At 40.8% G+C, this 23,635-nt stretch overlaps 1 protein-coding gene across 1 annotated transcript in view; it reads right to left on the reverse strand.

Moving 5' to 3' along the window:
• TECRL (trans-2,3-enoyl-CoA reductase like) overlaps positions 1-17,961 on the reverse strand; it is a gene marked incomplete at both ends in the record, with an annotated part of 57,023 nt that extends 39,062 nt beyond the window's left edge. The window contains 2 exons of the mRNA XM_082051994.1: positions 1,020-1,071; positions 17,728-17,961. Of these exons, the coding sequence (XP_081908120.1) occupies positions 1,020-1,071; positions 17,728-17,961 (286 nt within the window). The remainder of the gene's footprint in view (positions 1-1,019; positions 1,072-17,727) is intronic.
• Positions 17,962-23,635: the final 5,674 nt, after the last annotated feature.

The raw sequence follows: 23,635 nt of genomic DNA on the forward strand, positions 1-23,635 counted from the left end.
CCAGCTCAAGTTAACAGGCCTTTCACAGACCTGCACATCTCAAACATGAGTGACGCTCAAGGTCCCAGTCCTCAGCACAAGTAGCAATGTACTTCCCAGAGGTAGGAGTGGGAAAAACATTTCTCAGTGTAGGAGCAAGGGTGGCACAGTTAGACTCTGTATAAACCAGATACAGCAGCATTTTAGCGTTTCACACTATACATACATAAACATCTTGAAGGTTTGACCCAGCAATCAGTGGATAAAAGTAAATGCCACCAAACTTTGGTGCTCGCTACCTTCATCACTTTTTCTCCCAGCTTTCCATCCAGCTCCCTGTAAGAAGGGGCTGGAGGCATGTGGCCAGGATGAAACAGAAAGGAAGAATCCAGCAAAATGGCTCTGTTCTCTGGCAGCAAGAGGGATTTTCAAGTATGATTGCTCTCATCTCATGTACAAAGTCCATATCTGTGGTCTATATGTGCAAAAATTACCTTCCCCCTCATTTTCTTCCCTCCTCACGAATAAAAAAAAAGAAAAAAAAAAAGCAGTACTAGAAGAAAGGGAGGTTGCCCCAAACATTAGGGAACTGGACATGGCCGAGTCAGTCGAGAAGTCCATCCAAGTGCCTGCATGACCCAGATATGTCATTCAATCACTCTGCGCCTGAGGTCCCCACTACAGTAGTTGCCTGGTCTGTTTATGGTCAGTTTGAAGCCATCTAATGTTATCGAAGCTTATCTCATATAACACTGGAAGGGCGAATGCAGTCGTGGTCTTGAATTGACACTGTGATGTTAAAAAGAGGATAGAAAAGTCTTGCTCCTCATGGGCTGGCAAATTATGCAGTCCTCTCCTTCCAGCCTCTTGCATCTGTGATAGCTACAGTAGAACCTTACTCCAAATACTGCTCTAATTTAACAGTGGAGCTGTCAAGCCACTCAACTTTTGTGCGAGATTTAATGAAAAATAAATTTGACAATTTCTCTAAGCTGAAAGGCCTCTAACTATGCCTTCAGCCTGCTATCCGTAGTACTTACAGGCTTTGTGAAATTTGTGTTTCACATCAAGAAGGGTAGATGATGGAGGTACCTGGAAAAGAAAATAAAATGCATGCAGGTTAGTTTTTCTATCATCTTCAGTCTGGGAACCCTTCTCTCCTCTATGGAGAAATGATTCAATTAGTCTGAAAGTTCCTTAGGCAATAATGAAGCAAATCAGCCAATTTGCCCTCACATGTTGATATGTTATTAAGCATTGTCTGTATTTGATTTACACATGACCTGGGCCACCTCTGCTTGGTCACTGGAAGACTAAAATCCCAAGGGTCAAGAGGGAAAGTTCTGGCCCTGCTTGAGGCAGTAGCTGCCTCCAAGATCATACCAATGGGACAACATAAAGGGGTAGCTCTAAAGTCAGGTTCGAGCATTAGGTGTCTCTTGTAAAAAGAATTGAAGGTGTCTTCCTTGAGGGGCCAGTCATAAAGGTAGCAGGTTCTGTCTTTTCTGTCTGAAATGAGTTGGCTTATGTATGCTGTTGTTCATGTGCACCGAAGCAATTCGGGTGTCACAGTGTTAGATGGCAGTCTGGAGGCCTGTTAGGCTCTATTTTATTATGTATATTGATTTCTTAATACACTTTGTACAAAGTGCCTGAAAAATACTGAAGTTACTACAGTGAAAGACTTAGAAGGACCTTGCATTTACAAGGAAAGGGAATGGACAACCTCAGGATGTAGTATGTTCATCTAGAGATGGAGGTGTCAAGAGGCAAGGGTCTGGTCTTAACAAGATCATGCCTTCACAGTTGACACTGAGTTAATATTCTATATTGTTCATTTAAGCACAGAGACTGAGAAGTAAATTGAACTGTGTCTTAACCATGGGCATCTGCTTTGACTCTAGCGAGAGACCTCATTGCTGCAGTCAAGACAGCAGAATGCAGAAAACCACCTTCCCTGGAGACTTTAGGCACCAGTGCAACGTAAGTGGTGGAGGTTGAGGTTGAGGACCAGCAGCAGAATTTTTTTGGTAGAGAATTTCTGAGGTAGAGAAACAGACAAGGCACCATTTTCCCTGGCTGGGCCCTCCTCACCTGGCTCACCCCATTTCCAGCTTCCCCCAGTCTAACCAGAACACGGCAGGTTCCTGATGGAGCCTCCTCGGCAGTTACACAGGAACCCAACAGTTCTCCTCTGCAAAAGCTTGTCACTCTTTTCCCACCTAAACAATACAATTACTTTTTCACTGCATTAGCTAGAGCTCATACACTGAAGCATTAATCAGCTTACTCAGCCTTGCTTTGATCTTTGCACCATCTTCAGCCCCACTTCTTCAAAATGTGATAAATGATAGTTATCTATTTGTTTATTTTACTTACTTGTCATATTAGAGAACTGTGACAATAATCATGCATAAAAAATAGAGAACAATCAAGGAAATTCTGCTAGTAGAGATCAGTCAGAACTTTAACATAGGTTGTTTTGCTGAAAAGACTGAGTCTGGAAAAACTCTGATATAAGGAAATAAAATTGCTGACTCAAAAGCAACAAATCAGTACAGAAAGAAAACTTTTGCTCTTATATAATTTGACACCCCACACAAATACACAATATACATGCCATTAGTGCATAGGAGTAAGCCAGCTTCTTTCTGATAATAATATGAACAGGCACAGAGGTCAATACAGTTTTCAGTGATTTAAAGCTATAAAATGATACCTGTGCTAAGCAGTACATGAAGTTCAGATTTTAAGCCATTCCATGCAACTTCCAGTAGAACAGCACATCTCCCATAGTCTACATGTGCCTTTTCTTGTGATGTATATGAGCACTGTGGAGTTGAGTAGGGGAATGGGAGGGTTTTATGTTTTCAAAACCTCTAAAAATATCTGAAATTGCTTTCTCCCATCTGTGAGGTCTGTAGCCCAGAATCAGATATAGATGCAAGTGCTGTTAGGTAGCAACAACCCTACAGCATGCAAGACTGCAAATCAAAATCTGTCACGTCTCCTAGCGTAGGGCAGACATGCAGGTTTTCACAGGATCACAGAATGTTAGGGATTGGAAGCGACCTCAAAAGATCATCTAGTCCAATCCCCCTGCCGGAGCAGGAACACCTTGATGAGGTTACAAAGGAATGTGTCCAGGTGGGTTTTGAATTGTCTCCAGAGTAGGAGACTCCACAACGTCCCTGGGCAGCCTATTCCAGTGTTCTGTTACCTTCACTGAGAAGAAGTTTCTTCTCAAATTTAAGTGGAACCTCTTGTGTTCCAGTTTGAACCCATTACCCCTTGTCCTATCATTGGTTGTCACCGAGAAGAGCCTGGCTCCATCCTCATGACACTCACCCTTTATATATCTGTAAACATTAATGAGGTCACCCCTCAGTCTCCTCTTCTCCAAGCTAAAGAGACCCAGCTCCCTCAGCCTTTCCTCATAAGGGAGATGCTCCACTCCCTTAAACATCTTCATTGCCCTGTGCTGGACTCTCTCCAGCAGTTCCCTGTCCTTCTTGAACTGAGGGGCCCAGAACTGGACACAATATTCCAGATGTGGTCTCACCAGGGCAGAGTAGAGGGGAAGGAGAACCTCTCTCGATCTACTAACCACCCCAGGATCTAATACACCCCAGGATGCCATTGGCCTTCCTGGCCACAAGGGCACAGTGCTGGCTCATGGTCAGACTGCTGTCCACCAGCACCCCCAGGTCCCTTTCCCCTGCACTGCTCTCTGACAGGTCATTCCCCAACTTATACTGGAACCTGGGCTTGTTCCTGCCCAGACTCTACACTTTCCCTTGTTCTATTTCATTAAATTTCTCCCCACCCAACTCTCCAGCCTGTCCAGGTCTTGCTGGATGGCAGCACAGCCTTCTGGCGTGTCAGCCACTCCTCCCAGCTTGGTGTCATCAGCAAACTTGCTGAATACACTCTATTCCCTCATCTAAGTCATTGATGAATATATTGAATAATACTGGCCCCAGTACTGACCCTTGAGGCACTCCACTAGATACAGGCCTCCAACAAGATGCTGCCCCATTGACCATGACTCTCTGGCTTCTTTCCTTCATCCAGTTCACAGTCCACCTGACCACCCGATCATCCAAACCACACTTCCTCAGTTTAGCTGTGAGGATGCTGTGGGAGACTGTGTCAAATGCTTTACTGAAGTCAAGGTAGATCACATCCACCGCTCTGCCATCATCTATCCACCTTGTTATGTCCTCATAAAAGGCTATGAGGTTGGTCAAGCATGACTTCCCCTTGGTGAAGCCATGTTGACTGCCCCTAATGACCCTCTTATCCTTGATATGCCTTGAAATGGCACCAAGGATAAGTTATTACATCACTTTCCTAGGGATGGAGGTGAGGCTGACCAGTCTATAGTTACCCGAGTCCTCCTTCTTGCCCTTTTTGAAGGCAGGAGTCACCTTTGCTTTCGTCCAGTCCTCAGGCACCTCTCCCATTTCCCAAGACTTGGCAAAGATTATGGAGAGATTATATCCAGATTGCCTAATTGCTCCCTAACCCAGTCCTCATCGACTAAGGCAAACTCCTCCTCCACTTCCTCTGGGCCTCAGGGGTACAGGGCTCCTCAGGACAGCCTCTGGCAGAGTAGACAGAGACAAAGGCGGCAATTAGTAACTCTGCCTTCTCTGTATCTTCTGTCATCAGGGCACTCACCTTGATCATCAATGGGCCTACATTGCCTGTGGTATTAATCTGCCATGTATTTGAAAAAGATCTTTCTGTTGTCCTTGACCCCACTTGCCGGGTTTAATTCTAAGGAAGCCTTAGCTTTCCTATTTGCTTCCCTACATCCTCTGACAGCAGCCTTATATTCTTCCCAAGTGGCCAACCCCTCCTTCCATGATCGATAAACTCTCCTCTTCCACTTGAGCTTACCCAGGAGTTCCCTGCTTAACCACACAGGTCTCCTGGCTCCCTTCCTTGACTTCCTACGTGTCGGGATGCTCTGATCTGGAGCTTGGTAGAAGCAGTCCCTGAATGCTACCTTTGGCCCCTTTACCTTCAAGCAGCCTTGCCCATGGGATTTCCCCTAGCAATAGTCTGGAAAGGCCAAAGTTTGCCTGCTGAAGTCCAGGGTTGTGATTCTGCTTGCTATTCTCTTCCTGCCACACAAGATCCTGAACTCCACCATTTCATGGTTGCTGCGACCAAGACAGCCCTCAACCTTTACTGCTTCAACCAGACCTTCCTTGTTAGTGAGGATGAGGTCCAGCAGTGCACCTCTCCTAGTCGGTTTCTCCACCAGTTGCATCAGAAAGTTATCGTCGATGCACTGGAGGAACCTCCTGGACTGTGGACTGCTGGCAGAGTAGTCCTCCCAGCAAACATCAGGGAAGTTAAAATCTCCCACGACAGTCATGGCCTGTGACTGTGAGGCTGCTCTCAGCTGTCTGTAGGAGGCCTCATCAACTTCCTTTCCCTGATCTGGTGGCCTGTAATAGACACTCACAACTGTATCGCCCCTGCCAGCCTGCCCCTTAATTCTCACCCATAGACTCTCAACTTGTTCCTCATCCGTGCCTGGACAGTACTCCACACATTGTAGTTGCTCTCTCACGTAAAGAGCAACTCAACCACCACGCCTGGCTGGCCTGTCTTTCCTGAAAAGGACATAGCCATCCATGACCACATTCCAGTCCTGTGATCTGTCCCACCATGTCTCTGTAACTGCCAGCAGATCATAATCTCCTGCCCGAACACAGGTTTCTAACTCCTCCTGCTTATTCCCCATGCTGCATGCATCGGTGTACAGGCATTTCAGGGAGTGAGCTGAGCACAGAGATTTCACCCTAAGGGTATGGGAAGCCTCCCAGTCTTCAATTCTAGAGTGCTGGCCCACTGATGCACGCCCAGCTAAAACCCCATCCCCCTTCAAATCTAGTTTAAAGCTCTCAAATGAGCCCTGCTAATTCCTGTCCGAGCATCTTTTTGCCCCTGCGAGATAAACCTATCCCACGTATCACTGTCCGCACTGGTATCTTATAAAACCATCTCTTATCAAAGAATCAAAAGCCCTGCCTGTAGCACCGGTCTTGTATTCAATCATTTATGGACTGAATTTTTCTATTCCCGTTGTCATCCAAAACTGGAAGGAGGGAAGAGAAAATCACTTGAGCTCCAGACTCTTTCACCATCCATCCCAAGGCCTTGAAATCTTTCTTCAGTCCCCTCAGACTGCGGGACACAGCTTCGTCCCCATATGTCTGGAAGATCAGCAGTGCATAGTAGTCTGTTGGGTGCACCAGAGCTGGCATTGCTGGCTCGAGGAAGGGGCTAGTCTTTTCCAATGTGATGGAGGACCCTCTGGACTTTTAAATGCAGTAAGCCACATAACTGCAGCGCCTGCATCCCCACAGGGGATCAACATTTTACCATGTCAGGTTATGGGAAAGAGCAGCCAGGGCCAGCCCCTGCCCTGGAGAGCTGATCAGCTGAGTCAGTCAGGTGGAGCTGAAAGACTGCTAAGCTGAGCACACTTACAGAGCTGATCTAGCTCAAAACTGAGCCCATGGTCTCCACCATCTGCACCAGCTATGTGCCAGGTTCAGGGCAGAGCTGCATTCATTCAGTGCAGAATTTCTAGTCCAGCCTTTCTTAGCAACTTTACCTTTACATCCCTCATTTTTCAGCTTGAGGCTTCCAGTGCTTGCTGCCCTCCAAACCCTGCTATACCAGCCATGGGGTTCATATTGCCTAACTTTAGCCTAATATTAGCCTAAACTTGTGGTTTTGCTCTACTCATAGAACAATTCACATGCCTTAGCTGTTTAAAAGTTACAAAGTGCCTGCCAGGTTCTGTGCTCCCAGCAGACGAACCCAATTTGTTCAGCCTAGAGAAAACGAGGCTGAGGGGAGACCTCACTCTCTACAACTGCCCGAAAAGAGGCTGGAGCATGTAGGGTGTTGGTCTCTTCTCCAAAGAGGCAAGCAATAGGACAAGAGGAAATGGCCTTGAGTTGCACCAAAGATGGTTCAGATTGGATATTAGGAAAAATGTATTTGCAGAAAGGGTCATGAAGCAGTGGAACAGGCTGTCCAGGGCAGTGGTGGATTCACCATCCAAATGATTCTATGATTCTATGAACCCATGATCATGTCCATGCGGTGTGACATGAACCATCACATATTCTCTGCCCTACATCCCAAGCCAGTGCTGAGACCACATAGCTGCAGCTGGACTGTGCTCCACAGGACACCTATGAGAAGCCTCTCTCAGTAGCTCAATTGCCAGACCACTGCTGTGCCTGAGGATAGTCCAGCTAGTTGAGGCTAGAACTGGTTTAAATGGTTTTCTTGGGTGGTTAGTCACAGCCTGGCAGCTCTGTTTGGCACCAGGAGCGCAGGCTCAGCCAGGAGGGCAGATACTTGTTTTATCGGCTAGCTGGCTTGAGACACACTCCAGAGACAGCAAGTTGAAAAATTACACAAATATCTTCCTCTTCAGACAGGGCTGTGACACAGAGGAGTCGCAGTGTCCCTTCCCAGGCAGAATAACGAGACTATAGTCACAAAAGAATGAAATAAATTTTCTTATGTTCTTGGTAATTCTGTGTCACTTTTTTAAAGACCTCATAAAACAACCGATGAAGTTATGGATTCTAATATCGATCAATGTGAAGATGGATGCTGAGACATCAGCTTACTACTAAGACTGTCCTCTTTGTAGACCATTAATTATCTTTTGTTCTTTTCATTGTACATCAATAAGAGCTAAAGAATTGTAAGGACTGGAAGAGCACCTTCTCTCACTACCCTTTGAGCTAACTGAATAAAACACCCTAGAACATTTCACTGTAATTATTAGTTTTACTCTCCTTTTATTCTTTTAAATGATTTCTGAAAGTGTTATAAACCTTCCCTTTTCTCTATTTTAGCACTTTTCAAATACACAAAGGGAAAACAGAGTGAAAGACCACCCTTGGTTCATTTACAACAAGATGGACTTCATTGTAAAAACATCTCTTACTTGGTACCTATCTTTTCTCTGACAGGCAAGCCAGTTTTCCATGCAATTGCTTAACTTGTAGTCTAACACCAGATTTTAAATAAAAGTAACTTTCAGATATGTTGCTATCATGTGTTAAGGTTTGAGACTACATTTGCTTCATAAAAACATATTAGGAAAAAATTGTATTTTACAGGTGTGGGTTGCATTCATTACACTTTTCATTCACAAAAGGATGATTTTAAAACCTCAAATCCTTTTTTTCCTGTACCTTCAAAGGAAAAAATCCTTTTACTTTTTCCATTTGAGGCAACTTTTCATTTTTTAGGAATTCAAGAATGAAAGGACCTTCTGGTTCATCCGTTCCAGTTCTAGCCTTCCTTTATGCAGCAATGCACAAAGCTTCACATTTATTTTTAAGACTTAAAATACAATATTAGTAACCTAGGCTATGACTCAAGGAAGAGCCCTAAGTGGAAGATATTATGGGAACTTAATACTGCATTTTGTGACTGAAAGCTAATCAGGTAGTTATCCACTTTCATACCTCTTTCACATTTATAAGTCAAGGAATTATAACAAATCTGTCGATCTGTATGTAATTGCATCACACACTTCTTGCACTAAAGAATTATTTGAGGGGTTAGAGGTTAGCAGAATATCAATATGAATTTGAATAATTGAATAATTTTACCAGATAGGTGATCTTTCATGCAACATTTCCCTTTGTGATGTGTCAGTACCACTGCACTGCTTAGTCACCTACTTTCCAACAGGCACTCATTCTCCATAACTGCAGAAATTCAGAAATTCTGCCATTGCAGCTACCTATTAAACCACAGATGACTCCATCATGAGCCAAGGTAAATCTGTTCAAAAAGGTGATGTCAGCTTATTGCAGCTGAGGATCTGACCCCAAAACAGATAATAATGAGAAAGCCAGGTAATTTTCAAAATCAGGGCTCAACAAATACTTTTCAATACTGCAAATACTTCATCGTTGCTGCTTTTGCATCCTGTCCTTGCTTGGGGAACATTCTGTATTATTAGAAATAAGCAGCATTTTTTCACATAAAGTTTATCAGATAAACACCTGTTCTAATTGATCTCTGGGGGGTTTTTGGCTTCTATATCTGATTATTTTTTCTTATTTTTATTTTTAAAAGACAGTATTAAAAATGGCTACTGTTTTACTGTAACTTCCCTCACTGCACTCATTAGCCTGGTGAACCAGTGCGCTGGTCATGTCCAAAGATGAGCCCATCGTGGAAATGCTGTACACACCGACAAGTGTTGTCAGCAACTACACAAAGGCTTTATGTGGAATTTAGTGAAAACTAAAGAGCTAGCTCTGATCTCAAGCCAGTCTTTCCAGAAACTGTTGATATTCTTTAAATCTGTCAGAGCTTTTTCTCCCTCTGCTAAAGACAAGAAGGGAAGAGAATGCAAACCTTTAGCAGACAGGTGGCATGCAGGCCATCCCTCAATTTACAAAATTCAGTACATTCAGCTATTGCTGAGCAAATCCAAACAGAACTGGTATGCCTCTCTGTCTTCTAACCTTTTGTGCAAGAGAAGTGGGAGAGGTTGCTGTAATCATCTTAAGAGCTCAACAGCAGAACTAGTCAGGAAGATTCTGTCACAACGCTTTTCTACTCAGAAAATGGAATTGTTCTAGCGGAACTCTGGATATGTAAATTTGTATTGACTTTGAATTTTTAAAACGAAATAGAAAACTTTTTTTTTTTAATCCTTTTTCAAGAACATGCTGAAAATTCATTTCACTGTGTTATTTTCATTTCTTATTTCTCATTGGCATGGCACTTTCATTTCTTTTGCATTATTTTATGACATATCAATCATGATAGTGTGAAATAATATAACACATGGCTTTCAAGTCATGGAAAATAACCCAATATGAAATAATAATCAAATAAATGCACTATTAAATTGTAAAACAAATTGCACCGGAAATTAAATTTTTATTGTGTCGTAAGAGATTGAAATATTGCAAAGTTAATTTGTAAAGCAATCTTTCACAAATTCTACCTCATCAAAAATTCAAGACTCATTTGTTTTCACTCTAAATTGCAAAGAAAACAATATTTGGGATATGGACTGGTTTCTTTTAAAAAACCAAACCAAAACTTTGACCAGTTCTTCTCAGGAAGAAGGTGGTGTAGGGTTTTGTTTGGATTTCAATTGCAAGTCCTAGAACAGATTAAGCATATAGCTTAGCTGTGAGATCTCTCTGAATTTGCCTTCTCTCTTCTATCAAATGGCTGTAGAGGCTTTTGCTTGTTCTTTTACACCTATGCAGATTGATAACATTTAAAATCAAGCAGCGCACCCAAGAAACCAATACGTGGCACAGGATGGTCACGAACTATTTAGGGAACTGTATGAAAACAAAAAGCAAGAGCAAGATCAACCAACTAAAAATTCACAGGAGAACATGTATTAGTAAAACAAGTGGTTCTACAAGTAGCAGGGCTACTAAAGCCATATCTTCTTTTATATATATACGTATATATATATAGTATATAAGGGACTCCAAAGCCTTTTCCAGCCACCCCATAGCTCTTCCCTGGCTCCTACAATGTGTCCACTGGACAATAAAGTGGGGCTGTTTTACTGCCACAACTTGTTCTCTTGTAGCACAAGGGCTGTATATATTAGAAAAGGAAAGCTTGCATTTTAAGGACTTTTTAAAAGCCACAATTGTTTAAACATAGACAGATACAGTACAATGATAGCATTAATATATACTGTTAGATATTTATAGATCCATTGCTACAGGGCTCAGGTGTTTTGTGAAGAATCACAGGACTAACATTTTGGAAAGAGGCTGAAGCATGTTCTGATGAACCAATAAATCATGGGCAGGAGTACTTCAATGCTCCAGGGCCTGTATGAGTTGCCATTACACACCTAAATTTCAATAATGGGTTGTGCTGATTAACTATTAGCCTAATAAAACTCCTACAGCTCCCTATGGTCTTATATAGCTCCAATACATTAAAAATTTGCAATAATCCGTGAATTATCTTTGATGCAAGAAGGCAAATGTGCAGCTGGGGTAAAATGTCAGAACTTTGTTGAGAAGAGGACATTTTCACACTACAGAGACACTTTTGGCAATATTTACTGCTCTAGTGACATAGCTGACTTCTAGTGTTGGTCAGAACAAACAGCTCATGATCATGAAGAACGGGAGCAGCACTGGTGTCTCAGGAATTCATTCTCTTGTTTTTGCTGAACTTTGAAGCAACTTTAATTTTTTTTTTTTTTAATCATTTGTATTTTTCACTCTTTCTTCCCCCCAGGCTTAGACTTCTCTATGTAAAATAAGAGATGTATAAAACCTGCCATTTAAAGGCACTTCTAAGCTTTGAAAATTAATCTCAGCTGAAGCATTATTCTTCTGTAATTCTTTAAATTATTCCTTTACAAATGCTAAATGCCCTGAAGTTACCAGCTTCTCTGCTCCCCAGTCTCTCTCTTCCAGATAAATCAAAGGCCATTTCTACAGGTATTCTATTTAAAAAGCTGTATTGAAAAAAAAGAATGGTAACAGCAAAGAGCAAGCAGAAATTGTGTCTTCATCTGAAACTATCTGTAGCTATATTGACATTGAAATGATGTGAATTTCTAGTAGAGCAGGAAGAAATGAGTGTAATGCATTGCAACAATAGGATTGGAATATGTTTACCTACTTTGCCAAGTGTAACCAATAACTGAGAAAAAAAATACCACTGTCATCACCTCAGCATTGGGGAGTAGGCATAAGATTCAATTCTTACAGGCAAGAAAACACACAGGCTTTATAACATGTTTGTAAATGTAATGTATTTTCTTGCAGTGCCTCTCAGCAGGGACCAGATTCCCATTGTGCTGGATGCTGTGAAAACGTTTAGTGAAATACAAGGACACCAAAAATCCTCTTTCCAAATGGAAGTAAAAAACCCTAATCTCTTTCCTGAGAAAGGACTTCTTTACTATACTTCCCTAGAATCTGATGAAGAAGGCCATGTCCTGGTACTAAAAAGAGTTTCTTTGCAGCATTTTATTACCTACTTGGATGATTGCATTTGCTCACCTAAAATCAATGTAGTATGTCTAATCTCCAAGTCATGATGCAAGAAGTTATTTTTATTTGTTAGAGATGACTATGCACAAGAGCTGGTGACAGCTGTTCCTGGCTGCTCACGTTCTGTGACAGAGCTGCAGCCCACAGGAGAGAATTAGAGATTTCTGCCACTGGAGATACCATTTCTGCCTGTATCTGATTTTGTTGGCATGCCAGTGTAAATCCATTTTATTGTTAAGCCACGGTGGGCAGATATAAGGACAGAGGCATACAAGCCTTTCAGAGCAGTGAGAATAAGCCCTAATTTGTCTTTTTAGCCAAAGGTGTAGGTATACATGTATTGTGTAATATTAAACATCAAGGAGAGTTGTATATATAGAAGTAACTGATATTATGTTGGGCCTGACAGAAGTGCGTAACTAGAGGACCGGCACTACGCAAAGGTCCTTTAATTTACAGAAATAAAAATGTTCACTTCACTTTCACTGTATGCATTGCACAGCATGTCTGCACTCACAAACATACCATTAGATGTTCCTACACTATATATTATCAACCACAAACACGTAACTATTAGTAACTGGGTTTTCCAAAGTCTGCAATTTGGGTCACAAACTTTTAAACCATGAGTGAGAAACACAGAAAGAAATCACAAGGTCCTTTGATCTGCCTTCAGTTTTCTGAGTGTCCAAGGGTCACAGTAGGAAGATGAAGTGTACTTAGAGAACTAAATAATCAAAGTTGAAAGGTTCATGATTGCTAAAGGTGGTGATTTAAATAAATTTTTTTTCTTTTTTTTAAACGTGAGTTGTTTTAAAATTGCAAGAGGTGACAGTGCTGTGCTTGAAATGTATAAAAAGGAAGAAGGAAGTCTCCATCATCTTTGCAGCACACCAAGAAAAGAGGCTCTGCTAAAACCAGAGTTTACCCCTCTGCTTACAGGTTAGCCAGCAAAATTGTGAAGCATTAAACTACGGTGCTCTGAGGCTTTTGATGGCAAAAAGCTTTCTCTGCTGTTTTCCCCAAAGGTGATTTATTCTGTAAAACCTATATTGTGTAAGGCTTTCTGCCTTAAAAGCAACTCATGCAAAATTAATTACATTGCACTACATTTGTAGGAAAATACATTTTATTATGAGTTAATTTGAAGAAAAAAATATATTATTCAATGAATGCTATAACAGCAATAGTTATGAGTTGCCTTAACAGCATTTACAAATCAAATAGCTGCACAGCGGTAACTTTAAAACTAACCTACATCAGGCTTTTGGAATTATGTAAACCAGTTTTTGAGTAGCCATGTATCTTTCACAAGTTGTGTCTGAGGCTGAGAAATGTGTATTATTTGTTAAATAAACAGGAAAAGTGATTATCTTCTTATATTTTTAACACTTCATGAACTCTGTATGTTCTGATGTTTTCTATAGTGTTTTGGAATTAAATGGGAGACAAATCCCTTAGACATTTTGCAACTCCTTTTGAAAGTATGAAGCTATTTCATACCAGAATATTAGTCATCACTAATTACATGCTCTCTCCTTTTCACAGAAAGGAATTTCATCCATAAAAACGGACTTGTGATGATCTGGGCTCACCTGATGTTTTTACACTGCTCAAAAAAGAGATTTATTCTTTTCCAAATATTTTTTTTACTCCTTGAGCCAGAAACCTGTGTGACTCATGTTTTGACTACAGAACATGTTTTAAAAATGCAGCTTTTTTTTTTTTTTTTTTTAACATTTCCATGTTGAAGTGACCGAAGATGCCCAACTCTTACATGCCCAGGTTCCAGTATAGGTTGGGAAATTACATATTAGAGAGCAGTGTAGGGGAAAGGGACCTGGGGGTCCTGGTGGACAACAGGATGACCATGAGCCAGCACTGTGCCCTTGTGGCCAGGAAGGCCAATGGCATCCTGGGGTGTATTAGAAGGGGGGTGGTTAGTAGATCGAGAGAGGTCCTCCTTCCCCTCTACTCCGCCCTGGTGAGACCACATCTGGAATATTGTGTCCAGTTCTGGGCCCCTCAGTTCAAGAAGGACAGGGAACTGCTGGAGAGGGTCCAGCGTAGGGCAACAAAGATGATTAAGGGAGTGGAGCACCTCCCTTATGAAGAAAGGCTGAGGGAACTGGGTCTCTTTAGCTTGGAGAAGAGGAGACTGAGGGGATGACCTTATTAATGTTTACAGATATATAAAGGGTGAGTGTCATGAGGATGGAGCCAGGCTCTTCTCGGTGGCAAACAATGATAGGACAAGGGGTAATGGGATCAAGCTGGAACACAAGAGGTTCCACTTAAATTTGAGAAAAAACTTCTTCTCAGGAACAGGCTGCCCAGTGAGGTTGTGGAGTCTCCTTCTCTGGAGATATTCAAAACCCTCCTGGACACGTTCCTGTGCGACCTCACCTAGGCGTTCCTGCTCCAGCAGGGGGATTGGACTAGATGATCTTTCGAGGTCCCTTCCAATCCCAAACATACTGTGTGATACTGTGTGTGTGATGTCTGTCCTTGATTTGACTGTCAAAATCTGGGCCAGATTTCTTGGCTAAATTTGCCTAACTGAGGCTTTCAGCCACCAGCTGTTGTGAGGCCTTTTCCTACTTGAGTAAACACCTTTCTGTTTCCTCCCTTTTCTCCCCAGCCCCAAAATCTGGAACCTCTTCTCCCTAATATCTCTCTTCAGAATTAATTTCTGTACCAAGAGCAAATCTGGGGAAAAATATCTCATGTTGTTATTATTTCTCTTTTAAATTCTTTAAGGAACTTGCCAGAAAAGCTTGTGTGCACCAAACTACTTGCATAATTTCACATCCATAGCAGAGGAAGTCTCCAGGGCAGGTTGACAATATTAAAGAAATTATACTTTTATAAAAAAAATAATGCTTGAAGTGTGCATGTACAAACCAAACAGCCAGTGTTGCTGACTCTTGTGAATTTACTTCAAGTTTTGCAAGATTAGGTATTTTTCTTCAAGACCCAGCTCCTGGGAGGGGATGACTATATGATGATATGTCTGGAGTTTTCTGCTACTTCCTTTCAGTATTTTTTTCTGCCTTTTCTGATTATGGAAAAGCCCGCAGTATGATGCATATGTATTAATATCTTATGGGCTTAAAAAACAGGTAAATATGTATTTATTCTGTTCTTTAAGTCAATCTTAAAGACCTTATACTGACCACTCACCACACCTACATATATTAAGTGACTGATCCTTCCCCAAAGTGTAAGATGGGTAAGAAAGCCAAAGCAGATAATGTTATTTTCATTTAAAAGATGGAGAATTGATTCCCAGTTACTTACGACTAGTTCCAAGCCTACTGATGTCAACCGATTGCTCGAGAGCACACCTCTGCTAAGTCCCTGACACTGCACTGAGCACGGGACCTTTTTTCCTTCAAAATACCAAAACTAGTTAGATGTATCATCACTCTGCAGGCTTTACAGAGTCCCCACTAATCTGAACAGGATTCTGATGCAAGAGTCTCACAAAAACTAACCCTCTGGAAGCAGTGACTGGTATTTAACTACAGAGCATTAATCATCTGATCACTCTGTCTGAGTTTCCATCAGGCGGAGAAAGAAAGGGGTTTTCTTTCTGCCATTATAGTATTGTCCCTTTAGATTTATTAATCTGTGAATATTGAAAATGCATTTGCTAAATGAGAATAGTCTGAACTACTAACAATGGACAGCAAGACAGTAAATACATACATTGTAAAATCTATGGTTTCTATTCTCTCCTATTATAAATCCTGACAAGTAATAATTACATGCAACCCCGAGAAATTAAGCTAATAATAATTATCTTACAAACAGGAAACAGGCATTAGAAGTGTCATGCTGGGTCTGTATCAATGTTGTATTTAATTAAGCAGAAAACTATGCATAATCAAGTAAAATGAAGTTCAGCAATACTAACAAATGTTCACGGAAGCAAGGAACGCAACTTCTGTGCTTTCAGGGTCACCTTAGGAAGGGTTTTTCAAAGGAAATTAAGGGACTTGGACAGCCAGGTTCATTCAAAATCTAAGTGCTTTAGGCCATCTTGGAAAACTCAGCCTTGCACCATGCTTGCACTAATTCCTTGGTACTGAGCCAAAATAAAAAATAAAATTAAAAAGGTCCACACTGCTGGCAATGGCCTTGTAAATTGAACATAGATTCCTGAGCAGACGCTTTCAGTTTACAGTTGCTATTGCTCCACCATGTGTATTTTACCTCTATATAGAGAATACTTTGCTGTCACCACCCGTAACTCACTTTCCATCGCTACAAGGGGCAGAGTCCATGGTTTGGGGACAGTGTAAAAAATGTTAAGGCTCATCAAAATTCAGAATAAAGATTAAAATGCAGGTCTGTGATTGTCCCAGCAGACTACAGTTCTTCCATGCATCACGGAAGGATTCCTGAAATGTGTCCCATGGTCTAGTTCTGTTTCTCTTAATATCACAGAATCACAGAATGTTAGGGATTGGAAGGGACCTCAATATATTTCTTTTAATTATAGGAAAGCTTAAGATAAGAAACAGACTCATGTCGGTTTTTTTTTATCAAAACCTTATTCAGCATAGTATTTAGATAACCTTTTTAATAACTGTGTAAATATCACTCAATAAATTAAATAATGAAACACTATCATTAGAACTAGTATTAATAGTCGTCATATTTGTTTGGTCATTTTTTACGTTTCCCCTTTGACTAGATTAAAAAAATCTCAAAAAACATTTTGCCCATTAAGAATGAACAAAGGAGACATTTGCCTTCAACTAGGCATACAAATTGCAAAAACACCCTTTTAAACAACCAGGAACATGAGAAATCTGGTGGTATTCCATCCCACATATATAAAAGGCATTAAATTGAACATTATGAAGCAAACTTATCCACCAGTTCCAGCTGTTGCCAGTGAATATAAGAGGGGGTGTTATTTTTATTTTCTTCTTCTAGCAAAACAGTAAGTTTCAAAACTCTAATATGTTACAGAAAATTCCTCTTGTCTAAACAGATTCCCATTTTCATGGTGTGCAAGAGACTAGCTCTTCTGCTGAGGGACAATGAACCACAAAAACTGTGATGAAAATAATTATGAAGTATTTTTTCAGCTTTTGTTTACTGTGTTGTAAACTTCCTTCCTACCCAGTCCTTTCCTCCTACTTATACAACTTGACTGCAGCTTATATTTTTTTATTTACTTTATTAAAAGCACTTCTCTTAGCTAAGACTGTTTGTTTAAAAATACAAATTTAAATATTGTCAGGTTTCTGCCCTATTGGATAAGTAGAGCACAGCTGAATAAGTTTAGATATGAAGAACCCAAAGCATTGCAGGGATGCTAAGCTTTATGAATGTATTAAAACTGAATATACAATCCAATGTAGACATTAAAGTATTGTGCTCTGAAATAAACACTGTAATCTAAGTGTCAAGAGACAGCCTAAGGATGTATTTTGAGTCCACAGAGTAGCTAGGATGTCTAGAAGAAACCAGTGTTGGATTATCTGTAAAAATCCAGGAGTAACACAGCCAAGGCTTGTGACTAACAAGAAGTTCTGGTTATCTCCCAGTGAAAAGAATGGAATCATTTATATTACAGAACAGGACCACAACAGAGTGAAAACAGAATCCCTGATGTGGCATCTTGTGAACGAGGCACATCCTCTGCATCCTGGAATAACACACTCACCTTGTCCACAATGCAGATCTGCTTCTTACTTTGCACATCAAGAATTTCCACTTCAAAGTAAGTGATTTTGGAATGTTTGAGCACGGGTGGTGATTTGAGCTGGCCAGCTGAGAGCACAAGCTGAGACAAGTTGAAAAAAGAGCGTGTGTCGTTGTGAGACATGGATAGAGCTCCTCTGTGAGCTGCAAGGTCCCTCTTGTGTTCCGGAGCTCCGGGTTTCTGCCTTCTGTGCATGGTGTGACCCAGCAGGAGCGATCGTCATGTCAGGGGACAGTTCCAGGGTAAAATGTTTCCTCTCTGCATCAGTTAAATACAATCACAGACTGATGGGACACTAAAGGTCAAGTGGCATTCCATTTTAAGAGTACTGTCTTATTTAGGAGGAGTGAAAACAATGGCTCTGTAATCCATGTCTATATTTAACCTGCTATTGTGCTATGCTGTGCTGCTGCTGCTTTATTATTATTTTTATTTAAACCAACATTTGAAATGCCACATCTAGAGATTCCCTACTAGAAGAAGTCAGATTCTGAAATTCCAGACCCTTGAAGGAATCAGGAATGAATACAGCAAATTCCACTGTTATCTATTGAGACGGATGTTTAAATCTACGGATATGTATAGGTACAGGTACGTACATATATATGTGTTATATGCATGTGATGCAGCCTTAATCTATATCTGCAAAATTACATCAGATGTCATCTATTCTAGAAGTATTTACTAAAAAAAATGCCAAGAGTTCTTCAGCAAAATTTAGGGGTAACTTGCAAATATAGAGAGGATCTTGTACCTACTTGTATTTAGTACTATGAACTCTGTTATTTAATAGGGTAGGGGTTTCCTTACAGCTTTGCCAGGGAAACTCAACTGAAGCAAAGGAAATTATAATAATAAAGGCACTAATTCAGGGCTTGGGTCATTTTACTCATTTCCTGACAATTAATTTTCACAATGCAAATCAGCAGCAAAACAAAAGTAGCCTTAATAGTAAAAATAAGGATTCCTTACAACAGCAAATTTTGTCTTCCCCAAGGGCTTCCCCAAGCCTTGTTTAAACTTAGTTTTTCCTTGTATGACTTTTTAATATGATTTACTAGAACTGGTGGCACTTTTCCATCCTGAGATTTCTGCCTCAATTTCCCTGGACTGCCAAGGATTACAGTGTTAGAGGGTACCACAGATTTCTGCAGACAGCTGGAGACACAGAGTAAGTTCTGAACACATGGTAAAACTTCAGTGAAACTGTGATCACTAATACAGAAACCATATAATTTCATGCCACTAAGGAAATTTAATGAAGTGAAAAAAACCTTCAACAAGATAAAAGTGACAACACAGCTAATACCCTCTCTGGGAGGCAGGGTAGGAATAAAGCACAGGTCTCTTCTTTGACTCTTTTATTACTTCCAGAAAATATACTGGTCACCACATCTTGTCTAGTGACAGGACAAGAAGATCTATGAAATAACAGATAAGCTTATTGATACATTTTTGCAAGAATTAAAAATGAGAGGAGACCCCCCAAGGAATGCAACTTCCAAACTAAAGCTCCTCTCCTAGCAAAATTCTTCATGATTCTTTAGCCAGTTGTTCTGACTAAAAAGGCTAAACCCAGCTTGTAACTGAGATGCTTTATGTCTATATGACATGAAAAAATGTAATGAAATCAATCAATGTCTTGCCATTGAGGCAAAACAAGTCAGCCCCTAAAGACAAGAATTGTTGTTAGACTTGAACAAGATTATATTGTGATCAAAGAAGTACACCTGTCTCCAAGGATAGATGAAGTGCGCAAGGAACCATCACACCAGTAGAGTCAGTATCGCAAGCAGAACTAATTTGCAGAAATGTTGGTATCAACTGGTCAGAATGTGAAGACTGAGAAATTTTTGGTTGACTATAACAGGCTTACTAAAAACAGCCAGTTAAACACCACAGCTCACACAGATCTCAAATTCCAAGTGTAAATACAATTATTTGAACCATAAGGAAACTGTATAAACTGCTGTACAAGAGATGATACAAACTGATATAATATCCGCTTTTAGCTGTAAAATCTACTGATCAGTGAGCTATAACAGCATATATTCATAAATTTCTAAATTTATTTCAATTAAAAAGCAATAAAGACTAATATTGATAATCATGGCTAATTTCTGCTTATATAAGGAACTGATGTTGCAGTTATTACTGTGGGTATGTTTACTATTTTATTTAAAATGATAACATGTAATCTGCTGATTTTGAAAAAAAAATACCTTATGATTTTCTTACAGACATTTAAATGATCAGATTTTTGTTACTGACTAATGAACACTTGGGTATGTGAAACAATTCCAGGAAAACGCCTACAATTTTTTTTTTTCCATCTAAGCTATTCATATGCAATTGCAATATTTTGATAAAACAATCTTTACAGGGCCAAATACTTAGCTGACATAAACTAGTAGGGCTTCCCTCAAGGTGTTTGGCCCTTTCTTCATTGTATTAAATTATGGGTCTAGGATTAGATTGCAGCATCATGTCTATAGCAAACATATTACTTGCATATAAGGTTGATGAGAGCTACTCTACCAAAAATAATCAGGGATAGAGTTACCACTGATAACCTAAGCTCTAAAAGGGAGATGCATAAAAGCAGTGGAGATGTTGCCATTAATGTCACAAGTGCTGCACTCACTTGAAATGTCATCAATGGGTTTGGATGTTCTGGCTCGATGTGAAATCAGCCCATTCTGTGTAGAAGTGCACACAGAAGGGAAACATTAATTACAGCACAAAAGGCACATCTTCACATTCAGTGCAGTTATAAGTACCTTGTCTCAGCCCCTGACGCTGGAGATGGGGAGTCCCAGCACATGGGGACAAGCACTCAGTCCCATGGTGAGATTTATTGATTCATGTCAGATAGGTAAGAGCTGCTGGCACAGAACTGTCCCAGAGCCATGGCAGGGCTAGTAACCAGCAGTCACCAAGTTCCTGACCTCAGCTTCATTCTAGGACTCTGAGAGGAGTCAAAGAGCACTCAGCAAGAACTAAATCATTCTGACATCTTCAACTCGCACTGGATTTCCTGCCATATAAGGGCCGATATGTTCGAGTGTTCGAGGGGCCATGAGGATGGGCGTAACTCTTCTCTAACTGTGGCTGTACCTCCTCCTCACTTGGCACTTGGCTGACATGAGCCATTTTGCACATGGGCAAGCATTTTGTTAAGCCATCCGTCTGAAAGACTATTCTTCCAGGAGGGAGGGGTACCAGCCCCCAAGGCATGCAGCAGCGCCATCATTTCAGGTTTACTGAATGCTGGTATTTTCACAACAACATCAACACCTGTAGCAGACTTTTTGCAGCCTTCTAATATGATGTCTGGAAACAAGCATCAACCTGTGCAGGCAATGACAAAACAGGTAAAAAAGCGCTGGGCAGAGGCTATGACTTAGCTTTCAATTCCTGCTTATGAGCCTGTGAGTTGTTAGGGAACTGCTGTTTCTTCTGCTTTCCCTCCCTGTTCCTTCTCTGTGAGAGGCTCTCCTTGCACTGTGTCTCTGCACAAAGGGATTTCACAAGATCTCAGCCTGGGCCTGAAGGCGCTTCTGAAGTTTTATTTTCATCTTTCAACTTTTCATCTTTGGTCATGTTTAGTACTCCTTCTCCAGAGAACTTGTGATCTCCTCTCAGTCTGCAAAATGTCAACTGTTAAGTCAGTTCTGTCACTCCAGATGCTTGTCAACAGCCCCTCACACATCACTTTTTTATCACATGCACTCCAAATGCTTAGTGGAAGCTGGATTATTCCTTTCCCATCAGGTTTGTGATGCCAAAGAACTGAACAACACCCCCAAGACACAAGACTCCAGAGGTGGAGTTTGGTACTGCAGGTGACATGGCCTAAGGCAAAGCAGATTCCTGAGGTCACATCATACTTCAGTGTCCTTTTTTGGAGATTCTGCCATTCATTTTGCTGGGGAAGGAGACACTGGGAGCAAGCGCTTGACTACTGCAAACAAGCAGCGAGATGCCCTTGCTAAAGGAGTGCTGAGCCAATACATCCCCAGGACACGCACCATGCCTTGTGGCCTCCCCACCCTCATTTAGTGGCTGTACAGCCCATATGCCTGGCACCGCACTTGATCTAATCAGCATTGCTTCGCATCTCCCCATCACAATCTCGGGCTTCATGATTTCAGAACCAGGCAGGAGCGTAGCTTTGCTTTCAGCCTCTTTTTACTGAGCTGTCCAAGGAAGGATTGAAGAACCTGATACAATGTACTCATATTTGGAAAAACAGTCATTTTTCTGGCTTCTGGCTTCATCTGCCTTAGACTTAAGGAATAGGTTTACAGGATTATTTTGGGTGCTAATGCTTTTAAATATTTGGTTTTATTTTGTTATCTCTATCATATTAGTAACAACTAGAATGCACTTCTGAAGCAGAGTAGGAATTTAAGCATGTGAGCCCAGCTGTTAGAAATAAGGAACATATATCTAAGATTGCAGGGTACTGTATGTGAAGTCTGATACTGTTAGTCACATGTACAGTTTTTAAAGGCTGTGTAGTTAAAAGCCAAACCAAACCAAACCAAACCAAACCAAAGAAAAACAAACAAACAAACAAACAAACACCACCACCACCACCCCAAAAAAAGAAAAAAAAAACCCACACCAAACAAACACAAAAAACCCCAAACCAACCAACCAACCAAACAAACAAACAAACAAAAAAAAGCACCTGCAGGAACCTCTGGGATTTCTTTGCCTGCACAGGCCCACCTCAGCAGCCTCAAAATCAATTTAAAGTGTTCTACCTATGTGTCTACACACACACAAAAAAACACTTAGAAGAAGCTCCACGGTGTTACTAGTAAAACTACTTGGTAGAAGAAGCTCCACAGTGTTGCTACTAAAACTACTTGGTACTTCAATATTCTCTCCTGAAGCTAAATCTCTTAACAAGGAGGTAATGGTCAGCATAGGAAGGCACAGAAGGAGAGAGCACCCAGTCATCTCTAGTGCCCACCTTGGCTCTGGAGGAGAAATTTTTACCACTGAGTGTCCCAGCAATGGCCTTTGCCAGCTGTTTAAAATCTCATTCCAGTAGCCCGGCTTTACTCTTCTGGCTTGAAAATTAAACATGGTGACTTTAAACCTTAGTGTGGGTGGTGCCAATTAGAAGCAAATTCACGGCATGAATCAAATGCAAAGCCAGGGCTTATTTTATACCCCACAGATATACCCAAGAGACGTAAAAGAAATAAGCAAAGACAACAGACAGGCCCAGGAATTTCACCTGCAAGAAGTACAAAGTGAAACCTCTACCCCTAGCCCATTGCACACAAACACACACCTGCTTTTCTACCAAAGTTAAGTACAGCCTGATACAGAGCTCAAATCTGATGGCAGTCAGGATATATTGCAAAAAACAGCTGTTGGACTGGAGAACAGAAGCAGCCTGGGGAGATAGATGGTCCTGGCGATAAAGAGGCCCAAAGAAATCTTTGTAGGCAACCTGCTAGATTAATTAAAATGTTACTGACAAAAGATAGCATATTTACAGCTGTGCAGCTGAGAATTTTCAATCCTTGTTTAAAATAATCACTGCAGATCTTGCTGTTCTTCACGTTATTAACTCATTATTTTGAGGCATGTGATTTTTTTTCACTAAATACACAGCATTTTGAAGTATATGACTGTGAAGTGCTATGTGAAATGTATTTTCTGGTTGGTTGTTTTACTTATACATTTTGTTATTCTTTTTCACTCACATAAATCTGTAGCTCATTCATACAAGAATGTCTGAAAACTTGACCTCAAAAGGTCTAGAAACAAAGATACTCCCTACCCTTCAAACAAAGTTTACAAATTTTTAAGCCAGTCTTGGCTTTTAAGAGGCAGTCAGATAGGG

Source organism: Streptopelia decaocto, assembly GCF_964273445.1.
Source record: "Streptopelia decaocto genome assembly, chromosome: 4".
NCBI lineage: Eukaryota > Metazoa > Chordata > Aves > Columbiformes > Columbidae > Streptopelia > Streptopelia decaocto.